The 17,717-nt window shown below is 38.6% G+C and overlaps 1 protein-coding gene and 1 pseudogene across 1 annotated transcript; one reads left to right on the top strand and one right to left on the bottom strand.

The window, feature by feature from the left end:
- The first annotated feature begins 1,029 nt into the window (after nt 1-1,029).
- LOC148695158 (uncharacterized) lies at nt 1,030-1,472 on the top strand (annotated as a pseudogene).
- Nucleotides 1,473-1,994: 522 nt separating this feature from the next.
- On the bottom strand, nt 1,995-3,163 carry LOC137718634 (uncharacterized). The gene is made up of 2 exons (XM_068458183.2): nt 2,801-3,163; nt 1,995-2,256 (listed from the first exon to the last, which is right to left on the bottom strand). Exons 1-2 carry the CDS (start codon nt 3,146-3,148, stop codon nt 2,074-2,076), a joined length of 531 nt encoding a protein of 176 aa, XP_068314284.2. The 5' UTR covers nt 3,149-3,163; the 3' UTR covers nt 1,995-2,073.
- Between the last annotated feature and the right edge of the window lie 14,554 nt (nt 3,164-17,717).

Raw genomic sequence — 17,717 nt, forward strand, 5'->3', positions numbered from 1 at the left:
ATAGACATGGAAGCACTTTCGTAGCTTTGTTTGAAGACTTTCATTGACCCAAATTACTATAATCTAACCAATAATTAACTTAGTAACCCTCTTGGTGGGCTATGAAATCAGTCATATCTTATCCAAATCTTTGTACAATATTTTGCATCGGTTCGAGATTAAAGTTTTTGGACTGATGCCACGATCATTCTTTTTGACAAAGATAAAAATTTCGACTACAATCAACTAAGGAAAAGGACTTGTAGTTTATCGTTTAACCCAACTGAGGCTTTTTGTTCGGATTTTCTTTCTCCAATTTGCTGCTTTGAAAGATGAAAAGTTGAATCAACTAATAATTTGGTTGGTTTCTGTGTTTTGCGCGGATTCAGATTGTCCAGGGGGTTTGAGAGTTGCAACATCTTTTTCATGCTTTTAATTATTGGGTAGAAAATTTAAAGCAAACCAATTAAAGCCAAAAATCTTTAAAAAGATTGTGAAGGGCCCACTTGAATTGATTTGTAATGGACCAGCATCATGATGTTTTGAGAAAGCAATGTGACCACAATATCCCGTCGCTTTAAGTGCACTAGAATCTTATTGGGATCGACGAAGTTGATGAAGGTATATGGATCTGTTTCTCTAAAAATCATACATTCTTTTGACGTAACAAAGGGACCCTAATGGGGCCAGCGCTACAATCAGTCGAGTTTAGCTATGCGCGACCAATTCTAGCATTTCCTGATGCTTTATTTTCTTTTTCGCTAGTGTCATAAAAAGGAAGTCACAATTGTCGACCCGCATTGAGGAAAATAAGGGATGCAGAAGAAGGAAAGAAACAACGCGTACATATCTAGATAGATAGATATAACATAAAGTTCTTACCGTATGTAAATTGTTCGTCACCTCTGGGGTTTGGAATCTTCTAGATACGCGGTTTTTGCATAACCATTTGTACCTGCATTCCAAGCTTCCAGATTAAGCTACGTTTTCCAGGAAGTTCCCTATCTCTCTGTATAAATAGGAATTGCCTTGCACCTTGTATGCCAGCAAACAACAGTTTCATTTTCCGACCACTGCGAACCAATCTTGAAGCAGAAACCAAAGACAGGAAAGAAATAAAGAAATGCAGACAGGCAGATGAGCAAGCGAAGCCGGAAGCCCTAGAAAGGCTTGAGATAGGAAGAAGGATATTTGATCATGTGTTTGGTGTTCGTGTGTGATGAAGAAGAGAGGGTGCTGTTGAGGCAACAGGCGCCGGGAGCATGCTCTTGCTGTGGAGGAATGGTGAAGCCATGGATGTTGAGAGCAACTGGAGGTTTTGCTTCCTTCCGCTGTATTGGAGGACCAAGCGCAAGTTCTACTGCAGCTTGTGTACTAGAAAATTGGTCGTGCAATGATAAACTCACATGATATGTAGAGAGATTGCAGTTTGAGATTTTGTATGTATAACAAAATATAAAGCGTGACATTTTATTGTTACTGAAACAACAAAATGACAGACTCTGTTTACATATACATGCATTGTTCTTGTGTTCTTTCTAAATTTCCGAACTGAACCCTCTAGATTTTACTTCTTAACCAATTAAGAATGGTATGTGTCTTAGTTATCTACAACCCCAGGTTCATGGTTTCTCTTCCGGACATTCCTTCCAACTAAAACCGGCGGAGAGATGTCTGTCTAAAGTCTTCAAATCGTTGAATGTTATGGACCAAAGAGTGATATCCAAGCTCATAAGGGAGAAATCTGTTCTTCCTAAGTTCATTCCTCTAAAGTTTCAAATTGCTAAATCATAAGGGCAAACACGAAACAGAGTCCCATGGTATAGCCCAGACTGCATTTAGGATTATATCTAAACACGTAGGCCAAATTTACTTTCTTTGTATAAAACAAAAATCTTGGGTACTTCTTGCGCAAAATAACACGAAGGAACACTGTGACATCAGACTGCTAATCAACTGTATTCTAACACATTCAACATAAAGGAGAAGCAAAACTGAAAAGGATTAAGAGCCAATTCATAAACGAACACATTATGCTTGAAAGTCGTGCACAAATCAATTCAGGGCTGTGCACTAATGAGGATGACAATAACATCACTTACAGAGTTTCAACTTTTTAAAATATGCGGATACGACGGATTTCGGGTACGGCTTTGTGGCGAGACAAGTTGGGAAGTTTTCGGGTTGTTCAATCCAGAGCTTGTGTGCTATGCCACCTGATTTGAGCTTCTCTGACAAATTCACTATCTGGGGTTCTCCCTTCACCTCAAGGGTAACCTGCAAAAGTTCACAAGGACATTGTAATCAAAATTACAACAGCAAAGAAGTAAATTCTCAAAACCCAGTTAACTGATTCACAAGAAAACTCGCAGTAAACTAACAACACAAATTTGGCAGAAATCTCAGTGACCCAATTGAACGAACATAAACTTTAAACTATGCAACCTCGTATTACCTACTGTTTCCTACATATTTAACTCTGTAAAGACTGTAACTTTATGCTGTAACACAAAGAATTTCATACATTTTGTGGGCCCAAGTGGACAAAATTCATGGTATAGGCTTAAAACCATTCTAAAAAATGAAGACATGTAACATTAACCTCAAAGTTCGAACCCCTTCTGCTCAGTTTATATTAGATTAGAATACGGCTTCGAGCTAGTTTAGATTAAATTAGAATATCGCTTCGATAAAATAAAAATCAAAACTACTAAGAATCACACCTTCATTCCACATTCGTAACCAAAACCCAGAAATCTAAAACTGTTAAACCCTACAAAAATCCAATTTTTTTTTCAAAAATTCAAGCTTTTGGATTTACCTTATGCATAGAATCGATGTTTTCTGGGCTGCAGTACTGGAGGGTGATGGGGTCGTCTTTGTGGGACCAAATGGCGGATACGGAGGCATGGCAGCCCTGTGTGACCACGCTGCCCGTCGGCCACGTATCGATTAGGTCTCGCCGGAGCACGACGTACTGAACCAGGACGTCCGTGGTGTCGGACTTTGGGATGTCCGGATTGGCCTCGGCGGCTGGTTGACTCATCGAATTTCGGATGAGTCGAATCGGGGCGGGGGCCGCGTTGGATGGAGGTTTGGCCCCAAATCTGATTCGAGGGACTGAAAGTGAAAGTGAGGTGGGACGAAGTGGCGCGAGTAGACACGCCATGATATAATTACACGTTAGAGCATCCATCCACACTGTCCTACTTTATGCAATTTTTTTTTTTTAATTTCTTTTTTCTAAAATTTAAATTAAGTTTTTTTTTTTTCTTTCCAGAATTGCTAGTTAAACTACATGATCACATGGATGGTCTAGTTAATATACTTGGCCTCGCTCAATCTCACGTTGATCTCATCCCTGTGAGAGAGTTGTGCTATGTCACACCCTGCTAAAGATTCACCGCTACAAGATTGGGTTGGGATATAAATGGGAAAAAGAAATCCAATGTACGAGATTGGTTTTTGATATCATGCATGAATGATAAGCAAATATTTAGGGTGCATTTTTGCTCATCAACTTTAAGTGGTGGTAACACTTACTATCTTATATATCATTGTAATGATCGTTGATATTCTCTTTACCAATATAAAAAGAAGAGAAATGCTAAGGGAACTTTCTCAAAAGTGTGACTTTACATGGGTTCTCAGCCACCTCATGCTTTTGGCACAAAATTTTATAATGTTAACATAGAAATTGACGTTAAACTGTGAGATGATCGAGAGCTCATAAAGAGTCCCATTTTTAGATGATCCCTTAGCATTCCTCGAAAAAGAAAGGTCGATACTAATAGGCCTATAATAAGCGCTTAGACTGGATGGATTTGCTCTAGCCCGTTAGATCGACCCTATATTTCAATCAGGATAGGAACAATGCTAAGGTGCAGGCAGAGCTTTGCAGACGGTGTGGGCGGACGGAATGGGGACCGTATGATTAAATTTGAGTGCTTGAAAACAAATCCATCAGAAAGGACTTAGTGTGAAACTGGGTTGAGAAAGACCCATAAGTTAATCAAAACGGTACCCGCGAGAATTTAAAAAATAGGGAATTAAACTCTCCCCATCCTTCCCACAACAAAGTGGTTGTTTCTGCGAAAGTCGACAACAAACTTGATTCCGGAAACTAAATTTGAAATTTGGTGAGTTTGGAAATTTTGATCCCTAGGAAATAATTTTGTTATGTATGTAAAATTGTGTATATTTTTTAGGGTTTATGGTTAATTATGCAACTGGGTTGATGAAATTAGTTGATGTGGAAGTCATCGAAAAATTTAGTGAGATGTAAGTTTATGAACTGTGGTTGATAGGTTGTGTGCAAGATATATGTGCTTCAATTTGTTTTGTTGAGTTTATATTGTTCACTTGGGAATGATTTTTGTCGAAGAATCTTTGTTAATTTTATGAATTAATTTTTTATTTCTTAACTCATGAAAGTAAGTTCATAGTAGATGTATAGCTATGAGAATTTGTTTACAAGATGTGTCAAATAGATGTATAGATATGATAATTTGTTGACAGGTTGTGTCAAGGATAAACATTGTTGTATTTGGTTGTTATTGGGGTATTGTTTTTCAATTTGGTTGTGATGAATGGTTGTATTGTTATATGTATAGGAGATGGCAAATCAGAGGGTTGAATTCGCAACAAAACAGGAAGAATCTTATAGAGGAAGGGTTGACAACCTTTCTCAAGCTAGTCATGTCCTAGGAGTGTTGCGTCACAAGTTTAATGATGCATATCTTTTTGAATTTAGGGCTTCATGCTTTGGACACTAAGAGAGTGTTGATAGATTAGCCTTTAGTGGGCAGCTGGTGCATGAATTGTCTATCTGTAGAGGGGCAAATTAGAGGGTGAAGGACATAAAGGGACTCACATATTTAATAGGTTGTGAGGTCACCCAGTTCACGAAGAAGGACTTTTGCCTCATTACGGGACTTCGTTGTGATGAACCCTATAGTCTAGAGGTTGAGCCTTCCAACATTAGGCTATTGACTAAGTATTTTCCTCAAAAGTTTGGTTTTGTTAGATAGAGTTATAAGGGTAAAGGTAAGGGTAAGGGTAAGGTTGTGAAGAAGAGAGGTAGAGTGAAGACCGCCCCCAAGAAAGCTGCGAAAAAAGTTTCAATGACATGTGCCGAGCTTGAAACGGCATTTAAACAATGTGAGGATGAGGATGATGCATTGAAGATGGGGTTGGTTTACTTCGCCAATGGTGTGTTGATAAGGGCAAAGAGTAATGTGAGTGTGAACCTAGAGTACTTGGACCTTGTATAGGACAAGGATAAGTTCAACACTTATTCTTGGGGTGTGATATCGTGTGAACAGCTACATGACAACCTTTATTTTGCTACTCCTAGGAAAGGGAGATGAAGAGGGAATGGAGATGCAAAAGGACATGAGGAGGATGAAGGATGAAGAGGAATAAGCGAAAGGAAGTAAGATGAGGCAGAGATCCAGATGGGGCTACAAAGGGTTTAGTTATGCCTTTCAATTATAACTTGTTGTTTGATTGAGTACTAATAAGGGTCAAATTGCTGTGATTGTGATGAGCACTAATTCAGTGTACGTAATTAGTGTACGTGCATGTGTGGGCATACTAAAAAATTATGCAACTGGAGAAGCCACTACGCTATTGCAAGATGACTAATCCGGCAGCCATCCCAAGAATTCTTAGGTGGTCAACAACGAATAAACAACCGATCCATGAACAGGACCATATGTACATAACTCAGAGCCGAGAGACATGCCCTTATTTCAAAAGTTATGAACTTATGAAGTATTATGGAGCTATTTTAATATCTGTTTGAAGTCTGATGAACGTTTATGAGTGTTTATGAATACATGTTTTGAGAAATGTACATAGTTAAGAGCAGAGATGTATGACCTTATTTGAAAAGTTACTAACTTATGAGGACTTGTGAAGATATTTGAATATATGTGTGAAGAATGATGAACCTTTTTGTATGTTTATGAGCTTGTTTAGGGAAATGTAATTTTGATGACTGACAATAAATGGCAGGCCGTGGGGATTCAGGATATAGTGCCCACTAAAACGGAGAAGAACTCAGGCTATTGGACATGGGGCGATGATGCTGATGTCATGATGCCAGAAACCCTAACTCCGAATACAAATGATGTCGGCTAGCTTAAAGTCACAAATTAAGGAGTTGAAGGTGGCAATGGGGCGTTTGGCCCACGAGAAAAATATTTTTCAGAGAAATGTGTTGAAAAATGTGGAAGAGTTGACAAAGAAGGTGAAGGCATTCAAAAGGGAAGTTAAGGGAAAAGAAGAAGATGAACAAAAAGTTAAGGATGAGGAAAAAGAAGAAGAAGAAGATGATGAGAAAGAGTAAGGAAAACAAGAAGAAAATGAAGAAGAAGAAGAAGAAGAAGAAGAAGAAGAAGAAGAAGAAGAAGAAGAAGAAGAAGAAGAAGAAGAAGTAGATGATGATGATGATGAGGGGAAAAAAGTAGGTGAAGAAAAGGTAAAAGAAGAAAAAGATGGTGGTCAAAGCTGCGGTGCTGTATGAAATGGTGTCCATGAAAGGAAAGAAGAATCTGTGGGTAGTCAAAAAGGAGGTGAAGAAGGCAAAGTGGGGGAAGCCAAAGGATTAAGAGGGAATAAGGTTATGAGAGGTGTGGATGAAGTGGGTTTTCAAGACCTTGTAGAGACTGTTAATTAGGAATGTCCTAAAGATGTGTGCGAAAAGGTGCTTGCACAGGTCGGAGAAAGGATAGTGCACGACCGCACAGAAGTCCAAAGTCTGATCATGATGATGTTGTTATTTACACACTTGAAGGTAAGCATGTTGGAACGAAAAGGAAAGTCTGGTACACTAGGGTGGCAGCAAAGACTGGGGGCACCAAACAGGGGCAAAGAAGAAGACAAAAGTGGTGTGTCACATGAAATTGACATTTGACGTGACAAAGTGTGAAAAAACTCCAAGACGGTGAGCTAATGAAGCGTGTTCTGCAAAGGGGAGCGACATTTAAAGCAATTGACTCAGCTTGTATGGTCGAGGCACTTCAATATTTCTATCAATTTCATAGATTGAAGAATGCCGGTAACAAGTGATCATTGTGTTTTGCTTATGGTGATTTGGAATTTATATGCAGTAAACGACTAGAATGATGACAGTAAATTTGTTTTTTTTGTTTGTTACATTGTTAGTCATGTTGCCTAGTTGGAGAATATGACGGTTGGAAACACAGACTTTTGGAGATGCCTCATTGACAAGGAAGGGTTATCAACCGATGTTAGTCCATAAAACCTGTTGTTGAAGTAGTGTTTCCATACTGTTAGGATTGTATTGGTGTGAAAGTTTAATTAAAAAATTTATAGTGCAACATATTCATTTGCAGCTGTATCTCCTCTAGAAGTATGTTCAATAGGCTCAGATGGTGGGGACAGTGTTGAGCACTAACACAAATGATTGGTTTCTGGTAAAATATCCAACATAATATGTGCTACTTATGTAAATATGTGCAATTGTTATTTTGAGTGTGATTTTGGGTAGTAGAGTTGGTGTACATGTCTTTTACTTTATACTTTGATGGTGTATAGACTTACTGTGAGCGCGACCACACTCAAAAGACAGCTAAAAAAGCAACCTAGGGGAAACCCGCAATGTCCACTCCATTCTTACTTGTCATTTTGAAAACGGTGAAGAAGGAGAGGGAGCTAATTTCTACATCTTGGTTGGTTAATGTTGAGAGGGTGTACATGCCCCTTAACCTTGATAACCATTAGGTTGTTGTGGTGATGAATTTGAAAGCTTCGAGAATCATATTGTATGATTCATTGAGATGAACAATGCATTCCCGGAAAGTGACGACAAAATTGGTCGATGTTGAGAGGGTGTACATGCCCCTTAACCTTGATAACCATTAGGTTGCTGTGGAGATGAATTTGAAAGCTTCGAGAATCACAGTGTATGATTCCTTGAGATCAACAACGCATTCCCGGAAAGTGACGAAAAAATTGGCTTTAATCTCCTGTGTGTTGCCCGATCTCCTATGAAGCATGTCGAGGGAGGTGAATGATGGACTTTGGCCCATCGTTGTAAGTCAAAGGGCTCCATAGCAAGACAATGGGTCCGTTAAAAATTTATTGAATTGTTAGTCAAGTTAAATGATTTAATTATGTGTGAATTGTTTCTGAAACTTGTTAGTAGCACGGGGGAACTACGGGATTTTCACTTTAAAAGTCATAGAGTTCTTGTCTGCTGGGCTTCCCCTCGATCTTATTAAGCCGCAAAACGTGCTTGCATTCCGATTGAGGATGGCGATCGACATGTTGCATGGGGTGCACAATGTGTAGGCGACGTTCGATGATTCAATGGTTGTCGATGTAATCTTGTCAACACGTAGTCGATAAAACAAGTAGTACTTTGTAGAATATGTGGTGGTGTATATATTTTTATTTTGTTAACACAAGTTCCATTGCTTCAAGTGAATATAATATCTCATTCCTAGTTACTTGTTGTTATGGATCAGTTAAGTGGAATGAATTTGAACCACAGTGTTTTGAACCACCTCTTATGTGTTGTGCAAACAAGTGACAATTTATGAATACTTTATTACAAGATATGAATGTTTATGATCAATGTTGTCCTAGAGCAAGTTGGAGTACTGTGAAACCACAGTGAAACCGAATCAGACAAAGGAAATTGGAAAGTAAACTTTAATAATTTGGACAATTTTGTACTTAGTGTGGAATAATGTACTGGGTTGGGGATGCTTTCATTATGTTCTTCCAGATGATTTGTTATTAGGGATGAGTGAAGTTAAATAATTTGAAAGAGAATTTTTTAAATGGCGTTTATAAATTATGAATACTTGTGACAATATATGATTTGATACTTATTTCTTATGAATGTTTGTGATGGAGTAATAAGAAGGGGTCATGCATAAATGGTAAGAGATAGTGAAACTGAAAGTGACAAAATAAATTGTACAGTGCAATACGATGTTTCCATCCCAACCAACACACCAAAAATAACCTTCGTAAATGCAAACATTTCAAACTTAAAACCAACTTAATTACTTAAACACAAACATAAATTAATACATACTAAAATGAAATCTACTCGTTCGACTGCCTGAACAGTAATACATAAAAAAAGTCCAGCATAAAAGACAAACTAAAAGATTAATTAAAACATGCTAAAATTAAATCTAAACTACTTAAATCCACTTGGCTACTTCATCACGTCATACAACGTCATCAATTATTTACACCCATGCCATCACCTGAACCTGCAGCTGCACCTTTACCCTCACTTTCATCTTCAATGTCACCTTCATTTTCTCTTATTCTTATTCTCGGAGCCCAACTGATAGTCATCTTCGAGTCGTCTACACCTACCCCAGAGTGTGCACTATCAGTGATAGCTATTTGTAGTTGAGGGAAGCAAACGATGAGGTCATCGTCAAGGTCACCTAAAGTAAGGTTCGGATCGGTGAAATCCTCTAGCAGCATGTTTAGCCCGTCGATGAACACCTTGTTCACCATAAACCAATTGGCATCCAACACATTGACATCACAATCGTATTTGAGTACTGTTCTCCTCCCACAGTAGGAGAAAACCTCAAACAAACTCTCATAACTAAGGAAGGTTGGCAGCTCTTTGTTTCCATTCACCATAAGAACCCACTTTAAGAGTAGACAAACATCCACTTCCATTAACACCATTATGGCCATTCCACTGAGGGAGTTAATATAAAGGTCATGAAGCCTAAGAAGGTCGCCGATGGGTTTAGTGATAGTCTTCAAGATGTTTAGCTCCCTATATTGCATTGGTATTTGAGAGATTTTAACCCATACCATCAAGTAAGGTATAGGGTCTGACTCCTTAAAGTCTGCCGTCTACCTTTTTAAGTGGAAGATCTGGCCCTTCATAAACCACATACGTCCCTTCCAATTTATCCTCGTTGGTGAACTCTAATGCAAACCAACTCCGGGCAAAATGGTCGATAAAGAAAGGATTTTTAACAGCTTCACCAAACGACAGAGTTAGTTCGGTGTGTATGACTCGACATTCTTGAGTTTCCTGAACGACCTCCTCATCAAAACCTACTGCTTTATATGCTCAATGTTCGCGGTGGAGACGAGATCGGTGTCAACCATTTTGACACCCCTTTCAACTTTGAACACTCAGTTGTCATTGTGGACGACAACTGGGCCTTCCTCTAGGCTAGGAAGTGGGAATGGGTTTGCCTAGGAAAGAATTTGGGGTATTGAGATTGATCGTTGTGGATGGAAAGAAGTTGTAGCAAGGGCCAAGTTTAGTGCTATTGCTGAAGCCAAATAGTAACGTGCAGTTTGTAGGTTGGCTTTTCAATAATGCTAGAGGAGTATTTGAGTTATGTGAAGACAGACAAATGTGACAACCAATAAATATAGGGTTATAGTGACATCCAGAAGAACGCGAAAGGTCTGCATGCTAATGTGTGGCAATCATGACAGTTATTCTCAACACGCGTCTTCCCAACAGGCCTTTTTTTTTATGGCTTGTGAAACGTTATGACTCGAAAACCCTAAACCATTATGTGTGTGCTTATCATTGTGCCTGTTAAGAAACTCAACAGTTTACGAAAAGGGACCTTTTTTGTTGCTAACTGCGAGATTAACCATGTGGGTGGTTGAGATTTGCCCCCACCTATTACCACGCAACCTCACACATTCTGTCCCTCTATTATAATGCCTTCAAGGTTTTCCACATGGATTAAAATGTGTTAACATGATATTGTTCATGAAATTTAATAATAAAAAATTCCTAAACGGGGCAAAATGAGAAAAAATTACCGATATGTTTAGGCTGTCATCGCACACGATATGAGGTGGGTCAAAATGGTTGCATTAAAAGATCGAAACACCCGTCAATAATGATTTCACATGGGGACTAACATTGAAAATCAATTAGTAACTAATTTATGGCAGTTAAAATTTGGGAAAATTACTGTAAAACTTCGTCACCATGACGTCTACAACTTTCATGAATGATGGTATTTGAAAACCGGTACCTATTGTGCAGATTGGTCAATGGTTGATAATAACCGTCGGTTTATAGTATTCGTTTGCGCTTTCATCAGGCAATATTTCAGCAAACTACAAAATTCCGAATTCGATGCTAACAATCTGAACTGTTCATCTTTTCCAGGCCCCTAAATATTGTACTTTGAAAATAAAAAGTTACCCCGAAACCCTTACAATGATGAGCAAAGAAGCTGTAATCATAAACGATAATCCGACGGTTAGCATTGGTCGTAACGGATTCTCCATGATCTTTATGTAGGTTGGCCATTCATCATTCACGAAAGTTTTATCCCTTGTCTATACGATCGTTGCTATTAATTTTTCACATTTTTCCCATTTATGAATTACTTTATTTTTTACAAACTATTAGCTAAACTAGTGAAACTGCTATTCACTTGCGTTTCGATCGTGAAAAAATTCCACTACGGCATATGCCCATGTTCATCATGTACAAGATGACATCTTGAGCATGTTCAAAATTTTTGGGGATTTTTCACAGTTATTTATTTATTTTTTTTACTTTGAGTTTCTATGCAAAAAAAAAAAAAAAAAATCATTATTCATACAATTTTCCATAGGGCATTATCTGACCCCCACCACGTGGATACTACAATCGCCACCTGCAAGCGAGATTGAAAAGTATTGGGATCCTTTTCCCTCCAAAATTGTCGGCTTTTGTAGAAGGCAGAAAAAAAAAAAGAAAGGATTTTAGTCCCACGTTTTCACCTAATTCATCACTTACTTCCTATCAAGACAGTTAATAAACTCCCATTCTCACATCTCTATCTAATGCCTACATGTCCTTGCATGTTTAATTCCCAACTGTCCTTACATGTGTGCTGAATCAGTAACTCCACTCAATCATCCTAACAGCTCTCAAATGTTATTGGAAGAAATGTTCATATTGTGTCATAAATATTCATAAACACTCATAAAGTGTCACACCTTATGTAGGCCAATTTTGAGTAGTGGTCTTATGCTCAGTTAACAAAAACAACCATGGCTTAAGATGATTGTACCCCTCTCTGTTGGCCACAAAAGCACCCCCAGTGAGCCAATAAAAATTGAAGGTCTAATGTTTCAAACTCAACCTATCACTGTGGTAGATAAAAACACCCTTAGTGAAGCAAAATTATTTGTATGACATTTTATGTATGTCTGATAAAGGTTTTATCATGTTTGTTAGTGTTTATGAATCACCAAATTTTGGCGTATGAAGCAGTGCTAGTAATAGAAACTAAGGGCTGCGTTATGAATACTTGTGAGCATTTGTGAGAAATTATTCTTGCATTATGAATCTACAATCTTACGTTTTTTTTAACGTATTACATTTATAGTTATCATTCAGAAATAATAATATGAGCAGATATTTGGCGATAAAAAAAACAACTATATTAATAACTGCAAGTTGGACTACTAAGTGGTGAATTTTCATCAACAGAAGAAAATTTGGCAGAAAACATTACGTCACTACGTACAATGTAAACCCTAAAACGTAAACTATCATAAATGTTAAACTTAACAATCTAAAACATTACTTAAAACATGAAAATGTAAACCTTCAACCTAACCATTATAAACCTTCATATCATACCAATTCTTCCGATTCATCACTAGTTTTCACCCACAACATGACTACAACCTGCACCTTCATCTACCAGATCTTGTCCTTTTCCTTGTGGGCCGAACCTCAACCACATAAGTGACTGTCCTGTCGTGGTCATCTGGACCCACCATTGACTCGTCTCTAGCCCATTTTCCTTCATAAATTTTGGAAGAAGGAAGCAAAATATTTTATCATCCTTCGTGTCTGGCAATGCAAGCCCTAAACCCTTAGCATCCTCATCCGGCTGCATGTTAGGATCATCACCGAGCACCTTATTGACCATGAATCAATTGACATCCTTATCTTCCTTATCATATCCACGATTCTTTACTTTATGTATGCCACAGTAGAAGAAAACCTTGAACAGATTTTCGTAACTGATGAAAGTTGGCCACAATTCTCATCCCCATTGACTATGATAACCTGCTTGAGTGGTAGACGAACATCCACATCTATCAACACCATAATGGCCATTGCATTCAGGGAATTAATAAAAGCATTATCAAGCCTCACAAGCTGACCCATGGGTTGAGTGATGTTCTTCATGATTTCCACATCCTTAAATTGCATCGGTATCTAAGAGATTTGAACCCACACCCTTCAAGAAAGTTACAAGGTTTGATTCCTTGAATTTTTTCATCCACCTTTCCAAGTGGAAAATTTGGCCCCTCACATACCAAGGATGCACATGGAGCACACACTCAACTTCATCTTCGTAGGTGAACTCCAACGCAAACTAATTGCAGCTAAAATGGTCCACAAAGAAAGTGTTTTTGATACCTTTAGTCTAAGATAGAGCAAGTTTGCTATGGATGGCATCAGCTTTCTCTGGTTTGCCAACCACTTTCCCTATCGACACCCTTGTTTTTGCATGCTCAACATTAATGATGGAAATGACGGTGGTCTTAACCTTGTGACACCCCTTTCGATTGTGAAATCACTTTCAACAACAACAGGAGGTTCCCTTCGGTTAGGAAGTGGAAATAAGTTCACCCATTCAGGAAGCCTGAGCATGGAGATGATCTTCTCGAGCGGGATGAAGTTGACCGAATTGGAAGTTGTAAGCCATTGGTACCGTGAAATAGTCACTTCCAGTTTGCAGTTAGGGGTTTGAATGAAAAGATAACAAGTGTAGTGACATGATGCACAAATAAGAGGACCAATAAATACAGGTATACGGTAACGTGTAAAAGCACATGAACAAGCAATGATGATTGCAAACGCCGCATTAAGTGTGCAGATATGGTTGTTATGTTTGCATGTACAATAAGTGGGATTTATTCCCAGCATTGGGTTTCTCAACCTAGGTGTTTATAATGAAATAGCCAGTTTAGTTCTTTTAGAATGATGGGTTGTGAAAGGTTATGACATAAAAGCCTGTGTTTGTAACCCAAAAAAAAAAAAAAAGAAAAAAAAAACCCAACCTATTGAGATGGGAGCCTATCATTGGGTCGGCATTGGGAAAACCAAATGTTGAAGTCAAAGTCCCCACCCACCCCTCTTCCCAACCACCTAATTGAACATCCATTGCATTGCCACCGAAAATTATGGACATGGCTGCATCATGGGATTGCCACGTGGCATTTCATGTGTAATAACACAATTTTATCACAAATATGAAAAAAATATGGAGATGGTCAGGATGACATCTAGTACGATATGATCGGGTTTATACGCCGACCTTGGGTTGGGGAACAAAGTCAATGGTCATGAATACTAATTCAACTAAGATATGACACTGTTTTTGACAAAATAGACGATAAATTTGAAAAGGAAAAATTGTACAAATAATCTTGGAAATGCTCTTAAAATCTAAGGGTAATCAATGTGTATGAAGGATTAAACTCCAAAACCTTAACCCATCGTGCAGAAATATGAGTCACGAAAACTAAATGTCTGATTTAAGTTTTAGTTGATGGCCTCGTGGTCATCGCCGTTAGGCTTTATCAACCTTTATTTTTGTCCAATTTTCATATTTTTGTGGATTGCAAGAGATGAACGGTTCGGATTGCGAGAGATGAATGGTTTGGATTGCAAGAGATGAATTGGTTCACATAACTGTACGTTTGGTTTTATTTTACAAAATGTTGTTATTGGACATGCAATGCCACATGGCATCCCTTTGAGGCTACCACCTACATCATTTTGGGTGGCAAATCAAAACTGAGGGTAACCCTTTCCCTCCTAATCCCTTGGTTTTTGCACACTCGGAAAAAGGGATTTTAATGCCATCTTATCAGCTAAACCACCACCTAATTGCATTCCACTTATTTCAACCGGCCCAAACCTTCTCAACTCTGCATTTCATTAACTACATTAAATCATGGCAACACAACCCGATTCACATTCATTCCAAATCAATACACCAACAGCACCCAAAACTCGATCCCAAACACCAACATCTATGACTCATCCTCCAATTAATACCTCACATCCCAAAACAAATCCTATAATCTTTAATACTCCGAATTATGATTGTGTTGGGGCTACACCAAACTCCAAATCTCAACATCTAATCACCTTGAATACATCCCTGCGAAAGAATCAAATTGTGGGAAGAAGCGGCCCCATCCAAAGCCAGGTGTTATTACATGTCTTTACCAGCGTGTGTCATCAGGTAGACATATCTTAACACAGTGTATTTTGTTTTGAAAAAGTATACACCTTGAGTTGGAAGATGAAATCTAGCGTATTCATGGAGAGTTGTGTACAGTTGAATGAAAATTATCCAATAAAGATTTCCAAGGCATGCACCTACACTAAGGAGGAAGTTGATATGAGGAAGAAACATATTGCGCATGAAGGGGTTAATTCTATGAAGTTTTATGCCCAACTTGTGATGCCTAATGATCAAGAAATCCTTCAAGTAGCCGTACACGAGGTCCTTGGTTATGGTAATGCTTCACTTATTTAAGTTTGTAGGGGTGGCTGGGATGAGTACATGTTTTTTGGAACACAAATGTTTGTACAATGTCTTCAATAGTGGATGTGGGAGTGGGATGAGTACATGTTTTTTGGAACACAAATGGTTGTACAATTTCTTCAACATTGATGTGAGAGTGCTCACACATTTGTTTAGTACTAATTTTTTGTCTCACTTGTGTATTTCCGAAAATATTTTTTGCTACTTGAAGGACCAATGTGACAAGACTGTGTGAGGGCAGACAGTGGTCTTCGTAAATGCTCATAAACACACACGTATACAAAAACGTCAATTTTTTTTTTTGCCCTATTGAATGTGATAGTATACGAACTCAACATTTTGATGCCATTACAACACATTCTTAATGTCATTACAGTAAAATGTTTAGGATTTGGAAGGATTTTCGTTGAACAAGAAGTTGCAAACCCAGTTCCTAACAGCTTGAACACCACTGTTCATAAGCCATCATATACATACAATAGGCAATCATAAATCAGTCAAGTTCATCCAGTTTTTGTTGGTCTCACATTTAATGACATCTAAATTGATCATCTACACATGGAAAGCAAGGACAAGTCATTGGACAACACTTGGTTTTTCCACGATACATTCCTAATGTAGTTACACAGAAAAAGGGTAAGCAATTGGAAGAAGTATTGCTGACGAACTAGTTGTAAACAGACAATCCGTTTCCATCCATTTATGTATTCCTATGACATTTAATGACATCTAAATTGATATATGTAAAATGCAAGCAACAACAATTTACTAGCCATGGTTTAGCCACACATGTCATGGTTATGTCGGAGAGTGACGGTGATTCCAATAATCCGACCGATCAAATTGCAGAATCAAACGCCAAATTTTCTGCAAACTTACACTTTATCAATGAGTGTCATCAAAAGTGCCCCGAAAAGGAGTCCACATTGGTTGCATCACAATACACCCAAGGATGCTTAACCTTATGTCTCCCTTGCTATATATTTGCCCCCATCCTAATTATGTACATTTTCTAGGGATTTTTGTAACTATATCATAATTTCAAGCTTAAGTATGTATTGCAAGTACAAGTTTCATAGACGTTCCTGTATATTTGCAAATTTTCATAGGATCTCATAACGCGTCAACCGCAGTTGATGACACATTCCATCACTGCTGTCATCCACACAAACTTTGAAAAAACCAACTGTGACCACAGGTAAATAATTGTTCATCCCCCTACAAAATTAACACATCTTGCATACAAAATGAACATCCACAAGTTAATTATTCAAACCATCTTCAATGGTCATTCATTATATATTCATAAAATCATCTAGCAACCCCAAATTACCACCCATAAGTTCAATGTTACTGCTTTAGGCTTATGGTTAGTAGCTTCATTTCACCATGTAAAATATTGTCAAGCAAACCATATTTACGTTGCGTACCTTCTATCTGGCCATGGACAATTCTTTTTCCCACTCATGCGTCTCCAATTTTGACTTTGCTTCTCTTTTGTACTTGTCTTCGACGCCCATTTTCTTTTAACTTGAATGGTATCTTTAAGCACCTTGGGTTGGGAACTTTTCGCCCCCTCTACAGTCTGTTCTTTTACGATCGCGGTTACCATCACTCAAGCAGTTCAGCTTCGTATCCAACGCTTTCAAAGTCTGGGATAGAAATGTTGTACCTTCCTCTGACACCACCACTGTAGCATAATATTGTTTGCTTTGGGCCCCAACCACGCCCTCACGGTTTTGTTTATGGGAACTCACACGAGAACTTCCCAATGGGTCACCTATCATGGAAGTGCTCTCGTGCGCTACTCGCTTAACTTCGGAGTTCCAACGGAACCTGAAGCCAGTGAGCTCCCAAAAGGCCTCGTGCTAGGTAGAGATAGGAATATACATATAAGGATCACTCCCTTGGGCGATGTGGGATGTCACAATCCACCCCCCTTAGGGGCCCGACGTCCTCATCGGCACACCACGTCCAGGGTTAGGCTCTGATACCAAATTATCACATCCCAGCCCAGGGGGACCACTTCCCGAGCCTGCTCCACCACCGTAGCACGATATTGTCTGCTTTGGGCCCCGACCACGCCCTCACGGTTTTGTTTCTGGAAACTCACACGAGAACTTCCCAATGGGTCACCTATCATGGGAGTGCTCTCATGTGCTACTCGCTTAA

The sequence above is a fragment of the Pyrus communis genome, chromosome 8 (assembly GCF_041283825.1).
Source record: "Pyrus communis isolate YQ-2024b chromosome 8, ASM4128382v1, whole genome shotgun sequence".
NCBI classification, from domain to species: domain Eukaryota; kingdom Viridiplantae; phylum Streptophyta; class Magnoliopsida; order Rosales; family Rosaceae; genus Pyrus; species Pyrus communis.

What these genes read in the sequence shown, in the direction of transcription:
- LOC137718634 (XM_068458183.2), bottom strand. Translation starts at nt 3,148, where the DNA reads ATGGCGTGTCTACTCGCGCCACTTCGTCCCACCTCACTTTCACTTTCA. An exon ending in ACATCGATTCTATGCATAAG is followed by an intron (nt 2,257 to 2,800) that starts GTAAATCCAAAA and finishes GAACTTTTGCAG; the next exon opens with GTTACCCTTGAGGTGAAGGG.